Source organism: Thalassophryne amazonica, chromosome 20 (assembly GCF_902500255.1).
Source record: "Thalassophryne amazonica chromosome 20, fThaAma1.1, whole genome shotgun sequence".
Classification (NCBI taxonomy): Eukaryota; Metazoa; Chordata; class Actinopteri; order Batrachoidiformes; family Batrachoididae; genus Thalassophryne; species Thalassophryne amazonica.
In genome coordinates, this window is record NC_047122.1 from 34,624,721 (window position 1) to 34,639,693 (window position 14,973).

Below are 14,973 nucleotides of genomic sequence, written 5' to 3' on the forward strand. Positions count from 1 at the left end.
CTGATCAGCATAGTGGAACTGTGTGTCTCCCGACCTTGTCATAGAGATTCCCAGAATTCCTTTTATCATCTTCATCGCTGCTGTCCTCAGCGGGGGGTTTCTCCCTCTTGGTGTCGTCTCCCATGTAGTGCTCAAAGACGCTGGAGAAGGCCACCGCTGACAGCATGCAGACCACCGGAGTCAGCGTCAGCATCAGACGCACCATCACACCGGCAAAATAGACGGCACTGATGGCGTACAGCGCCACTGTAAGGCAGAGGGTGAGAGAGGAAAACAAAGAAGACAAAAAGGTCAGATAGGGAGAAAGAAGGTGAGAATAAATTTCAGGAATGAGAAGGGGGGGGGGTGCACAGGAAGTGAAATTGGATAAAGGAGGAGATGAAGATGCATAGACAGTCTGTTAGCTGACAACCTGAACACTAAATATAAAGAATGCCGACTGCTTTTTGTCCTTGAAATGCATCAACCTGACTCAACAGGTTCCCATGTAATCAATAATAGTAATGGGCTGATTAAGTTGGCGCGAGGAACAGAACGCTCAACGGTTCGCTGTCCTTGATCTCGCTCTCCTCGGTTTCTTGATAACTTTTGATTTGTTTTTGTTGCTTCTTTCAGGCAAATTAGAAAGCAGAGAGTCTAGGGAATGTATCCATTTTAATGCAGACAAGAGTCCTAATCATCACATTATAATCTGCGTTTGTGCTCCCATTCACAAGAGCTGCAAGCTAACAATAGCCAAGTGTTAACACTGCAACAGCAGATAAAGAACGTTAACCAGAACCATTTAATGAAGCATTAGACATGCTGACAAGTCCTGAATCATCAGACAAGGTTCTGAACCTTAACAACAATAACAGTAATTGTAACAATAATGACTGTGGGCTCGTACCAAACACTCGTTCATCATTGATGTTCTTGATGCAGAACCAAAGGCCTGCTGGGAACGTGCAGACCAGGATGTGGAGGTCAAAGAAGAAGGAGACCCACGTTGTCGGCTGGTGCTCCGATACGGACGCGATTATGGGGATGTGGATCTTAGCATAACTGAAGGGAGAGACGTGATTTAAATCAGATTATACAACACATTTGCATTACCTTTATTTCACCCTGTCAATGAAATATCAACCAACAGAAATGTTTTGTTAATTTCTCTTTATTGTACTGATGGTGGATGACTCGATCGCACGTGTACGATTTTAAATATTTCCAGCTGGGCAAAAAAAAAAATGCAGCATAAAGGGGAAAAAAGTGAAACTGCTTCAGTCAGCAGACAGGCGTGAGGACTGACTGAGTTTGCTGAAGTATCAAAGAAGCTGCAGAGCTTCTGGAGCACATCTAATGCCTGGTGCGCTCCAGAGGTAAGACGACTGTTTGATAAAGAGTTTCTGTATTTTCCCACTCGAGGACAGTGCAGAGGGTGATACAGCCGTCTTAAAAAAAACAAAAAAAAACAATACAACAGCAGCAGCAGCACGACAGATAGACTCGACTGAACACGTTCAATCGACAGTGGAGAGTGTGAAGGTCAGCTGAGCTTACCCGGTGTCCCAGAGAGAGTAGAAACGACCGCTCCATGGTGCAATGTATCCTGCAGAAACAACAGTCAATAAGACAATACAACACGTTCTGGGTTCTTTTTATTTTTGGATCAGTATATGGATCTCATTTCAGCTTTGGAATATGAAAGATGGTATGAAAAAGTGCAGTAAGTGCATGGAGTTATTTCATACAAACGCAAAATACAGCTGAGGAAATTAAATCAGCAGACGCACACAAAGGTCATGGTAGTGAACAACTAACCAGGACACACAGTTGTCACTTAATTTTTTTTTCTGCTTGAGGAATTTGATTCTCTTAGTTTCTCTTAATATAAATCAATAACTCAGCGTCCTTCAGTTTGACTTTTCTGTGTGACTTTAAGCTGTATTCTGCTACTTTATCAGTAAGAGAACTGGTACACATTTAATTTATTAGCCTCTTTTTGACACACCTTTCCAGTTTGTGCAGCTTCTGTTGTACGAGCTTTGGAACAGCAGCTATTCCTCTGTTAAGAAAACCCACAGGTGCACAAAATCATTTTGGATGATTGGCTCCATTGGGTCTAATCAAATCCCAGATTTGAAGAACCAAACAAACCTGATGAGTGTGACCAAGATCTGCTGATCCTGCATCAGCAGGCTGGTTGTGGAATGTTTAAGTGATGTATGCAGACTATGCCCCAAGAACTCATAACCAGCACAGCTTCATATGAAACAAAAGAAAAAAAAAACTGAAACAAACAAAACAAAGCAAGGCCCACCAGTGGGGAACATGTCAAAGCTGAAAATATGTTTTATTGACAGTATTAGTTAGTGCAATTGACTTGTTTATAAATGTAACTGAAACCATTTAAGATGCAAATTAGACCACACGGGCATTACGCGCGTGCATACAAATGTCTTATTTTGGGGAAGCTTTGATCTCAAATACATTTCAGGTCTAAAGCATTTCCTGAGGGCAGACACACAAACAAGAAGTACAGCCCCATTTTTAAATCTTGCAATGAGTTTTAACCAATATAGAACTGCAGCACTTTTTTGCTCTTTAAAACATCACATCACAAATTAAAGGTAGCAATGGGTATTATCCTGCTATGACAGCTTGGTTTCACTTTTTTTTTTACACCAGTGGTTTTCAAACTGTGGGGCACCAGAGGTCTTCGGGGGGGGGGGGGGGGGGGGGGGGTGTATTGTGATCCATTTCTTTTCGAGAATCATTAAGAAATGATTCCATCCACTGACAATAGCATTTTTTTGCTTAATGAGTCCCTTATCTTTCCTTCAGAGCGCCGTTGTTGAAATTGCTATTCATTTGTTCTGAGGGGGGGCTCACTCTCCCACACTTTGAAAACCTCTGTTTTAGACCAAACCTCTTACGAGTGTTTATTTTTAATTTGAGCTCAAATGCATAATCACAAGTGTTTGAAATTAGCCAATGTTTGATGTGTAATTTATGGAGTGCCGCTCACCTGTATAACATCACATTCTAAATGAATAAATAAATAAGCTAACTTTGCTCTTGCAAGATGCAACAGACAGTTTTACCATATCCATATTCCAACCAAGTGATCACGTGTGTCATTTTTGATAAAACTACAGAACTTCACTTTTTCACTTTTGTAATGTTACAGGCTTATTCCAAAATGGAGTCAATCTTCTTCCCCTGAAAACTATACTGACCCCATAACGACAACATGAAAAAAAGTTTTGTTGGTTTTTTTTTTTTGCAAATTTATTTAAAAATAAACTAACAAATCACATGTATATATCTATTCACACCCTTTTCTCAATACTTTGTTGATGCCTCTTTGGCAGTTGACTATGATGCCACAAGCTTGGTGCACCTATCTTTGGGCAGTTTTGTTCATTCCTCTTTGCAGCACCTCTCAAGCTCCATCAGTCTGGATGGGGAGCGTCGGTGCACAGCCATTTTCAGATCTCTCCAGAGATGTTCAATCGAATTCAGGTCTGGGCTCTGGCTGGGCCACTCAAGGACATTCACAGAGTTGTCCTGAAGTCACTCCTTTGATATCTTGGCCGTGTGTTTAGGGTCACTGTCCTACTGAAAGATGAACCGTCACCCCAGTCTGAGCTCAAGAGCGCTCTGGAGCAGGCTTTCATCCAGGATGTCTCTGTACATTGCTGCATTCATCTTTCCCTCAATCCTGACTAGTCTCCCAGTTCCTGATGCTGAAAAACATTCCCACAGCATGATGCTGCCACCACCATGCTTCACTGTAGGGATGGTGCCTGGATTCCTCCAACCATGACACCTGATATTCATGCCAAAGAGTTCAATATTTGTCTCATCAGGCCAAAGAAGGTCTGAGAGTCTTTCAGGTGCCTTTTGGGAAACTCCAGGCGGGCTGCCATGTGCCTTTTACTAAGGAGTGGCTTCCGTCTGGCCACTCTACCATACAGGCCTGATTGGTGGATTGCTGCAGAGATGGTTGTCCTTCTGAAAGATTCTCCACTCTCCATAGAGGAATGCTGGAGCTGGATGCTGCTGACAGAGTGACCATAGAGTTCTTGGTCACCTCCCTGACTAAGGCCCTTCTCCCCCGATCACTCAGTTTAGAAGGGTGGTCAGCTCTAGGAAGAGTCCAGGTGGATCCAAACTTCTTCCATTTATGGATCATAAAGCCCACTGTGCTCATTGGGACCTTCAAATCAGCAGAAATGCTTCTGTACCCTTTCCCAGATTTGCGCCTCGAGACAATCCTGTCTTGGAGGCCGACAGACAATTCCTCTGACTTCATGCTTGGTTTGTGCTCTGGCATGCACTGTCGACTGTGGGACGTTATATGTAGACACGTGTGCCTTTCCAAATCAAGTCTAATCAACTGAATTTACCACAGGTGGACTCCAATTAAGCTGTAGAAACAGCTCAAGGATGACCAGTGGAAACTCAATTTTGTGCTTCATGGCAAAGGCTATGAATACTTAGGTACATGTGATTTTTTAGTTTTTTATTTAATAAATGATGAAAATCTAAAAAAGAAAAAAAAACTTTTTTCACGCTGTCATTATGGGGTATTGTGTGTAGAATTTTGAGGGGAAAAATTAATTTCAGCAGTTTTGGAATAAGGCTGTAACAAAAAAAAAAAAAAAAAAAAAAAAAAAAAGTGAAACGTGAAAAAAAATGTGAAACGTGAAAAAAAGTGAAGTGCTTACTTTCCAGAAGCACCGTACATGAGTCCTGCCTTTCATTAACCACCAAAATTGGTCCCTGAGTTTTTGGCGAATCCTGGTGAAAAGAGCCTCCATGATGGACAAAATAAACGTCCAACCAACACACACACACAAAAAAAAAAAGGATTCAAAAAAGCAAAACTGTGATGAAGGAAAAGGAGGCTTCAATAGGCGATTTGACAATGACACAGATTTAACTATCAATACTTGGCTCTGTTTTTGAAGATACCAAAAAAAACACAGTGCTTTTGTGTTTCAGAGATTAAGAGCTGAAATCTGTAACTTTCAAATGGGTGGTGATATATCATGTTGCAGTAGGACACTGAAGTATTTTATTTATTTATTTATTTATTTTTAAAGGAAATGCCGTTTTTTATCCAAAAAACCCTTTGGGAGGAAAATTACGGCCCTTTTTAGGACAGGGGTTAAAGGGGCCAAAACAGACAGTCAAAATGTGGATTTTGACCTTTGAATATCTTTGTGCGCCCTCAGTAAGCCTCACTGATCTTACGGTATATGAATGTATGGATGGAGTTCTCCCATTTAGTGCTATATTTTTCAAGGCTAACTGATGGGGCCACCTATAGGTGGCGCTTCAAGTCACAACTTTTGTCATTTTGTGCCACATTTGGGACCCTCCCAGGGCCTGCGCCCTGAATAAGCCTTGCTCATTTATGTATATTTGGATACACTTCTTTCCAAATTTTCATAAATGGCGGTGGTTTAGTTAGGGCACTTTTGCATAGGTGGCGCTCTTTATGTTAATGCGATATTTGGCTTTTTTCATTTGACCATATCTCGGTGCGCCCCCGATGGATTTCAGTGAAACTTGTTTTATTATGTTCTTCTATATCTCTGCTATTCAGGATGAAGATATCAGGAAAGGATCTTTGGATAAAAAAAAAAAAATTTAAAAAAAAAAGTAATTTTTGTCCGTTTGGACAATATATCTTCCCCTAAAAACAAAACTTCAGTGGCCTACTGAAACATGATATATCACCCCCTTCTATGAACCATTCCACAGTTACAGACTATGGCTCTTAATCAAAGAAAACAGTCTGGCAGAACAAAACAGAGCAGTAACCAGGTAGTTTTAACAATAAAATACAGATCAAAACAATATGTTGGTGTTCTTGTAACACAGGAGATCTGCGTCTGTACGACTGGCCAAACAACTTTAACATTAGCCGTCATCTGTTATGTAGGAGAACAGATTGCTGGTCTGACGAGTCTCAGATTCAGCTCCAATATTCAGAATTTAGCATGAACAACACGGAAACATGGATCCTGCTGCTTTGCATCAACACAAAGCTGCTGATTGTGTAATGTTTGGTAACGATGTGACGCTGTCACGTCAAAACAAACCAAAACCTGTAAAGAATGCTTCCAGCACTGTTTTCAATTAATACCACAAATAATTAAGGCAATTCAAAAGGGGTCCAACCTAAATACTAGCAATGGGTACCTAAGGAAGTGGCCAGTGAGTGTATACGCCCCAAAATGTCACCTAAACGTGAGGGGTACTGGGAGGTTTAGATGGTATGTTAATTGCTACCAGTTTGCTTGTTCGGTACTGTTAGTGAGCATTCTTGTGAATCACTGCGACACGTTCACATTTCCTTAAGACGTAAGAAATCCTGTATGCAGACGCACTGACCTGTGTATGTGAGATAGATCACAGTGAGGAAGACCAGGCCTGCAGCAAGCGACACACCCAGGAAGAAGAGGGTCTGAAATTCCTGCTTGGTTAGCCTGTCCTTCAGGTACTGCAGGAAGGCATAGGCTTGAACAAGTGCAAACACACCTAGGCACAAACACAAACAACAATGAGCAAATTCACAAAGTCAACCCGAGCAGAATGTTTGAAGAGCAGCGATTCACGCCGCCTCCTGCAGGCTACAAAGCAGCTTTACAGGGGAAAAGAAGAGGAGCTGTCAGTTTGGCAGGAATTCTTGACAAAGCGCCTCACTGTGCCTCCTTCGGCTGTTCACTCAGATGCTAAAGACAAATATTGTGGGACAATGCATTTCAACTGCAAGACAGATTTGTGTAAATAACCACACTGTCTTTCTTTTCTCTTCATTATTCATCCATTGGTTTTCCTTTGTTGCACCATGTTCTCAACGACCTCTTCAGTGGATCAATCTGTTGAACTGTGATAAAAAAATAAAAAAAAACTGCACGACTTCCCATCGACTGTCAAACAATACGTCACATTACCCTTCAACTCAAACGGGCTGACAGAAGGCCTCAGTGATTTCCAAGGTTAAGCCCCTGCCTGTCTCCTGGAGAGCCGCCAGCAGCACTAACACACTTGTCACTCTTTGCTGCCCAGATTGTCTGCCTCAGGGGCTTACATCTCTGCACTGCCGTCAAGTCCACAGCTCTAAAAAATTTCTTCCTGTCGCCCATTTTGCTCCCTCAATGCTACTACCAGATGTTCTGAGCTGCTGCTGCCGTGGTGACAGGGAGGAAAACATGCTCGTGCTTTGAAAGAAAACAAAAGAAGAGAGGAGGAGCAGGAGACAAAAAAGGCAAAGATGGTTTTTGGTACCTCATTCCCCAAAGCCCCTTGCGATGCTGTTTGTGCTCCAGATTTTCAAGAAATAAGGTACACTTCGGCGTACGGCAGCTGCGGCGCACAGAGAATTCTCAGAAAGGTGTTCCGGAGCCTCCGAAAGCTGCCAATGAAAGTCCTCTCACAATATGGATGTGAGTGAACGTGAGAATGGCGCACATACATGCGTACCCATCCGTGCTATCAGGCAGCAGATGGGCCCACTCTTGAGAGGCGAAACTGAACAAGCATTAATAAACAACCCACAAGCCAAAGTGAAAAGTATTTCAAGTGCTGAATCCATATGGGTGGCTTATGAAGCGACATGCTAATTTCTGTGTTGACTTCTGAGAAGATGCGTCTCCAGCAGGCAAAACAAGAAAGGCGTCAGACCAGACGGATTCACTTCACGCTGCAGCCAACAGCACAAAAACCAGGGGGCATGCACGGTAAGACAGGATGCTTTTCATCATCAGCATATGGTTATGGAAAGTTATATTATTAATAAATACATAGTTGTTTGCAGCACAGATTTATTCATTTATTTGGTTGTACAGGGGTGGGGGTGGTGGGCATTGGTTAAAACCACTGCTAATGTTCATTAAACTTTTTCCCCCATAAGAGAAAAAGCTACTTTACCCCCGAGTCCCACAACCTCCTAGTGGCTTTGAAAGGCATGTTTTCTATTTAAAAAATAATAATCATTTACCAAAATTTCAGTGTATTACAGCCAGAAACTTGGGAGAAAGAAAGAAAGAATAATCAACTGGTGTCGGGGATCACTGTTATGCTAAATATGAATGACATTGGTCAACCAGTCCTTCAGCTATAACACTAACAAGGGTTGCAATGACAAAACCTTTAATATTTCGCTGTGACACTGAAATTGAACCCAAGGTCACTGTAATCGACTGGTGTCCAGAGATCACCCAAGCACACCCTTATGTGAAATATGAATGAAATTGGCAACTGGTTCTTGGGATATTGCGCTAACAACAGAAAACAGAGGGGATGACAGACGGATGCAGCCCGGTCGCACGTTTTTTTTTTCCCCCGTGCCCCCGTCAAGAAAAGAACCTGTTTTTTTTTATTTTGCTATTCATAATCTTCCCCTTCTCCCAACTCTAACCATAACCATAGCATAAGTGTGCACCCTCCCCAAACATTAACCTTGATGCTCCCAGACCCCCCCTTTCACCCCACATTTTGTGCCACCGTCAAGAAATGAATTCATTCCCCCGTTACAAAAAAAAAACGCCCCATTTTCATACCTCGTCACAAACTCATAGGTTGTACTTTTTGTAACCCAGAACCCAGTCCCATGAACTGCCATGAGACTGGGTTGGATGGACACTTTGATCGCAATATCACCCCCGTATTTCATACTGGAGTGGAGAGGGGGATCCATCCCTGTCCAAACAAACTCTAGCAACTTTCAAGCAGAGCCTGATGCTAGTTCATAGTCTAGGTACAGTAATGCTGAAACGGTGGTGTGTTTAACACTTTTCCAAGCATTGCAGCTATGGCAGCTGAAGAGGACCATGCACAGTGTTCTTGCTGTGAAAATTTGACTGTTTACATACATGTTTAATAGTTCAAAATACTCTCTATGTTACAGTCACTGACTTTAACATGCAACATAGCAGAGAACATCAAAATCACACAAAGGAATCTGTGGAAACTCTGGTCCACAATTACAGTGCTCCAACACTTGCCTCACATTTCAGGATAACAAAGCAAACATTTCAGGTGAAGGATAATCCAGTTCTTACCTCTGAAACAGGTACAATCTATACACAGAAACTAGATTAATCTGAGTATTATTCCTATAAATTACTGGGAATCACTGGTTTTGTGATGCTCTACTGGAATATTTCTAATCACATATTTGGAGTATAAAAGTTCATTAAAGTCTTATTCCACAATGAGAAGCTATACAGTAACAAAAGAAACAGATCAGATTGTGGACCGCTCTTATGAGTGGGTAGGCCCACGTCATTTAAACAGAGCTTACAGTATATTTGTTACATTAATCAAAATGCCAAGGCCTGCACAGCTTCCTAAGAAAAGGACACACACCAGAAGCAATTGCAATTACTAAATGACATTTAGACAGACTTTACTTAGCTACAAATCAATATTGTGGTGCTCAGAAAATTGGAGGTGTTCTGCTATTGATGGAAAATAAACGCAGAAACAATATTATTATTCTTGTGAACTCATTTTGATCTTCGATATTTACACACAACACAATGCCATAGATGTCACAAGTTTCGAGGGTGCGTGCAATGGGCATGACGACTGCAGGAATGTCCACCTGAGCTGTTGACCATGAAGCAAATGTTCATTTCAGTACCAGCAGCCACCTCAAATGGTGTTTGAGAATTTTTCAGTGTTTTTGGTGAGGACTGTGACAGCAGCACCCTGTTTAATTTACCAATACTTGCCATTGGCAATTAAAAGATTTCAACTTTTTCAGCTCCTTACAGCTGCAAGGACAAAGTCAATTTATCCTCAATGATTTGAAAGTGCAATTATTATTAGACTAATTAGCACCGCAAAGTTACCACATCTGCCGCCATCATCTACCGTCTGCTGCTGCAGTTAACAGTAATTCTGCCAAAACAACCAGCAGAAGTGATTTTTTTTGTAATAAAACATGAACACAGCATTAACATCATTCTGCTCATGATTATATACAAGAAAATCTGAACATCTGATAAAATAAAATAAAACAAACATATATGAACAAATATATATGAACAAAGCATTTGTAAAATGCATAAATGCAACATGTTTTGCTTCACATCTGGCTTTTGTAGTCAGACTCTGAATTAAAAACTCGCTTAAATTTGACAGGAACAAACATGCACTCTGATGGCAGAGGCGGCTGGACTTACCGGCAGCGGCCATGTGCTCGCTGGTTCTGATTGGCTGAAAGCCGACGAACGGAATCTGCATTGAAAGAACGAGACCCACAATGTAGAAAGTGCTGTAAGCTGTGAAGAGAAGATGGGATAAAACAGATTAAAAAAAAAAAAAAAAAAACAACAAAACGAATTTTAAAGGTACTGAAAGCCTTATCGTCTGCACCACTTCTTCAGTTTGGTCCTATTGAGGGAGCGACACCTCAACAGAGTTATTTAAACTCTATCGATTGTCTCAGTCGTACCTTAGCAGGAGTAAATACAAAAAGGCTCATCTAATGTCATTTACAGAGAAAATGGGAGCTGGAGAGGAGCGGCGTGGTGGAGAAGCCTGAAGTGCATCTAAGATGCTGAGAATGGTACAACTCCTACCTTTTTAGCTCCGGGGAACCAATTCACAGACGCACTGGCTTAATTAAGATTTCATACTCTTCCTCAAGAGTGTGGCTCGTTTTTTTTTTTTTGAAGTAGCTGTGACTGCCTTCAGCAATCTTTTTACACATCTGCTATTGACTCAACACACAGAGGCATGAATTGTGAAGGAACACAGACTGTGAGACATTGTATAAAACTGATTTTCTTCCCTTTGGTATGGTCCATCCCTTTGGTATGGTGTTTGAGTCTGAAAAGAAGATGTGCGAGATATGGTGGGGAGACGTATGGAATAAATATACAAATGCAGTTCTCCTTGGCTCTCCCTAAGGGTCCCATCACACCTAGCAAGAATAAGCATGAATGAAGCTCAAATCAGGCTAAATGGGAAAAAAAAAAAGCCAAACTTCGAGGCACAGTTGGGAGGGACAGGCATTCGGACAGCCGTGTATGAATGTCGTTGGACTATTTAGAATGTCGGCGGATCCTGCCTCAACTGATTTGTGCACATTCCGTGTGTACGCTTACGAATGCAGTTCAAATGTCGTTGGAAGATCATACAAATACCCAGAATGCTGTCACAATGCAGTAAGAATATGAAGAATGCATTCGAATGTCGTGCGAGTGTGGTCTGATCACCACCCGAAGACTGGGTGGAAGGCAAGCTAGGGGAAGGGCATGGCAGAGCGAGCACTGTGGTCAACTATTTTCTGAAGACCTCTTTTTGCTGGATGTCGAATGATATCCAACCTCTTAACTGTGAACATGTAAACTTCTGACGATCGCATAACTGCTCACGTTCTTTCGGTTAAACCACAACGTGTCAGAGCCGCAACGTGTTCTGTGAAACTGAGATATGTCATACAACAAGCATATCCTCCTCACCGTTGCTATGCCTCTGGTGTTCATAAATAAACAGAATAAACAAACAAAGAAAAATAAGGAGCAGGTAGCAGGTGGCAGCATTTACTGCTAAGTGCTGTGTGGGTGTGCTCCCTCAATGCAGAAATCCGCATCACTGAGGACTAAATGCTTACGGTTGTGAGGGATGAGTACAGGCATGACTGAGTATATGAGCAAGTCTTCAGGATCAAATGCCTGGACAACGATGGAAGGCGAAGTAGAAGTAATAGCCGTTTACCCCTTATATGTGATTTAGAGCATATATTTATTTTAAAATATCAGAGGGTTTGACATAAAAAATATCAATTGAAAATGTGCACAGTCTTCTGAAAATCAAACCACACACATGCACATAAAGACAGAGAAAAAAACAGACAGAAATAAAGACACATATATATAGTGGTGGGCACAGCTAACCAAAAAGTTAGTTAGCTTTGATAACCACTAATCAGCTAACTGAAAAGTTCATTTTTATAAAGCTAAACCGATAAACCACAAAAAAAAAATTTAACGGAAGCTACAGCTAACCTCTAACTTTTAGTATTGTCTCTCTGCTGTAAGGAGTAATTCACATTTGCAGCAATCCACACATGAGGCCGAAGTCCTCAAAAGGAAAGCAGGTCTGACTTGTGGTTTTGATTTACAAACCAAATTAATCCAGATAGTTTAACTACATTAATGTCAAATCTGTCATTTGTACAAAGTGAAAATATAACATATCTTTTAATTTTAAAATAATGCACTCATTCTAAAGTTTTCAACATTAACACACAGAGATGCCAAAAGGCATTATGGGCAATCTGAGCCTCCGCTCATCACTGATTGGATGATTCATTATAGGTAAAAACTAACACAAGTTAATGTAATGTGTGTGTTGGTTTTTACAAATAAATGTGTATTTCTAAAATGTCATTTTTTCATTTGTTAAAAAAAAAGGCATTTGCAAAACTAAAAATTCTGTTTGTTAAATTGTGATTCTGCAACAACCGTGTGATTATAACCAGGCGCCAATCACACTGCCATCCAGTAGATGGCAATGCATGCTTCTCTTTGTTTAATCCTTACATATTTGACTATCTATATGACTCACTTTCTACATGAAAACTTTTTATTTTGTTGTTCAAAAATATTTGTCATTTCACTAAATATTTTTGTTTCAACAAAACTGTTTCTGGCCATTTTATTTATTTAAATTCTGTGCTTAAAACATAGCCGTTTCAATAATTCTGACAAGTACTGTATGGTTTTAGTGTGTCTTACCAATGTAGACTCTCCTGCTGTAGCGCTGCATCAGCAGCAATACAAACACATGCAGTGGAATCAGGTTGATGATAAACACATAACCGCCCCATGCTGACACCTGGAACACACACACACACACACACACACACACACACACACACACACACACACATTATTGAATACATCTTCATTTATGAAAAATTGTTGATTAATTATTGTTGCAACAATAATTATTCATCGTTCTGTGTTTCTGTCGGGACGCAGAACTGTCGATTTATGCAACAAGATGCACAATTTTACAGAACACCAGCTGTGCACGCTGCTATCTGTTAGCTGAGAGCAAGAGAAAGTCGCGTACTGCCGCCGAAATGAGTGAATTGAAGCTACCATATGAATATTGAGTATTGATGTGGATTTTGATACAAAATTACCCTTTTGCATTTGATGGATTTTCACATTTGATGTATTACTCCACACCCTGGCCGCTGTTGGGGTGACGCTCACTCGCGGTAAGCCTCGCCAACCAAATTACCTCCAGAAAAATAAACCGCGCAAATGATGGAATTGGATTCGAATGGGAATAACCCCCTTGTGTCTGACGATTTGCGGACGTTCATCCTGTTATATAGTCGCAAATATCCTTTTTAAAGCTCAATTTGCGACTGTATAACCAGCATAAATGTCTGCAAATCATCAGCCACAACAGGGTTATTCCATAATTGTTAAGCTCAATAGTGACAACACAGGAGTCGTAAGAGATGCAAAGCCATCATGTTATTGAACTTTCAGCCCCGCCACTTCTGCTAATTTATGAAGATAAAATACCTGTAACCAATCAGTGGTGACCTCATTTTACATAAGCTAGACTCTACAGAGTATAGTGCATACAAATCTATTAAATCATACTTTATACTTTCAATGTGAAATGCACAAATAACAGTATTTTAACCGTTTTAGCCTCTTCCATGCACTGCTGTGCTTGATGTAAGGGTTATAGAACCACACCACAAAAACATTACTGGCAGGTTTTTGATTCTCTGTATTTGATGAGAGCAAAGAGGCCAATCTAAAGACAGAATGCTTTAGACAGACCAAAAAAAAAAAAAAAAAAAAAAGCACAAAGAATGCCAGAAAACTGAAGAACAAGTATTCAGAGCTGAGGAGCAAGAAGCAACATAACAAAAGAGAGCCATAAGGTTGTAGAAAATGATGAAGTGTAAATTCTACCTAAAGGGACTGCTTGACAGTAAAATGTTTGATCCTTCATTTATAACACCTCATCAGAACTCTTCACACCTGCAAAATGCAATGAACTGAACTTTCAGCACACTTGTGCCATCACTGCTAAAGCAAGAGCCTCATGTCTAATTGGTAGAAACACATACGCTACATTAAACGAGAGAGTAAAACAGAAACTCCAGAGTACACTGCTGAATGGTTGAGTGCAATTATTTCTCTTTAGCTATTTGCACCTGTTCTCTTGGATGTTGACAACCAATTAGTAGCATGTGAACTGTAACCTGAATCTGTACCAGAGATGACTTCAATTTAAGCCTCATTTTCACTGTTGACACAGAGGAGCTGATTCAGCTGCTCATACTTGTTGGCAAGGCACTAATTGAAAACAAAGCACAGGAAACGGTGACTGATGCTCCAGGTTCCGTGGCTGGGCGTCTGCAATGCCAATCTTTCAGTGTGTAGTGTGTGATGGTGTCAGGATAATGAAGGGCATATAAGAAGTAACATTAAGTGAAAATTAATACATTTTTACAAATATAATCCAGGTTCACAGTAGATTTTGGTCAAAACTACAGGGAAGGCACAAAAACTACATGTGCAGTTTACAAAAAGTACTGTATTGTCCAGACTATACTTTTTTCTTGGAAATACATCCGAGGAAAAAATGGGGTTCTTAAATCCAGTTTCTAGAGTTTTACATTGTCATATGCAGTCATAGTTGGTGCCAAATACTCATGTGCCTCCTAGGATCGAAGAGAGCACCCCCACCCTCCCCCTGCAACTTCTAACTACCTTAAGGTACCTTTACACTTGCATGATTTTGATCCCCGCACTGGTACTCAATCTACTGTGTCAGAGAGTACACTCGTACACTGTGCACGGCTGCGTGCAAGTGCGCAAAGAAAAAAGGTTCAAAATCTCTGACACGCATTACTTTTGTGAACTATACGTGAACATTGCGCAAATCATTCAAAAACACTGTCACTGCGAGTCAATGCGTCAG

The 14,973-nt window shown here is 40.9% G+C and overlaps 1 protein-coding gene across 1 annotated transcript in view; it reads right to left on the reverse strand.

Annotated features, from left to right (window-relative positions):
• Positions 1-14,973, reverse strand: part of LOC117501263 (dolichyl-diphosphooligosaccharide--protein glycosyltransferase subunit STT3B-like) — a 124,723-nt gene that overhangs the window by 6,918 nt on the left and 102,832 nt on the right. The window contains 6 exon segments of the mRNA XM_034160103.1: positions 35-246; positions 890-1,044; positions 1,540-1,588; positions 6,388-6,534; positions 10,188-10,286; positions 12,750-12,849. Coding sequence (XP_034015994.1) covers positions 35-246; positions 890-1,044; positions 1,540-1,588; positions 6,388-6,534; positions 10,188-10,286; positions 12,750-12,849 — 762 coding nt within the window.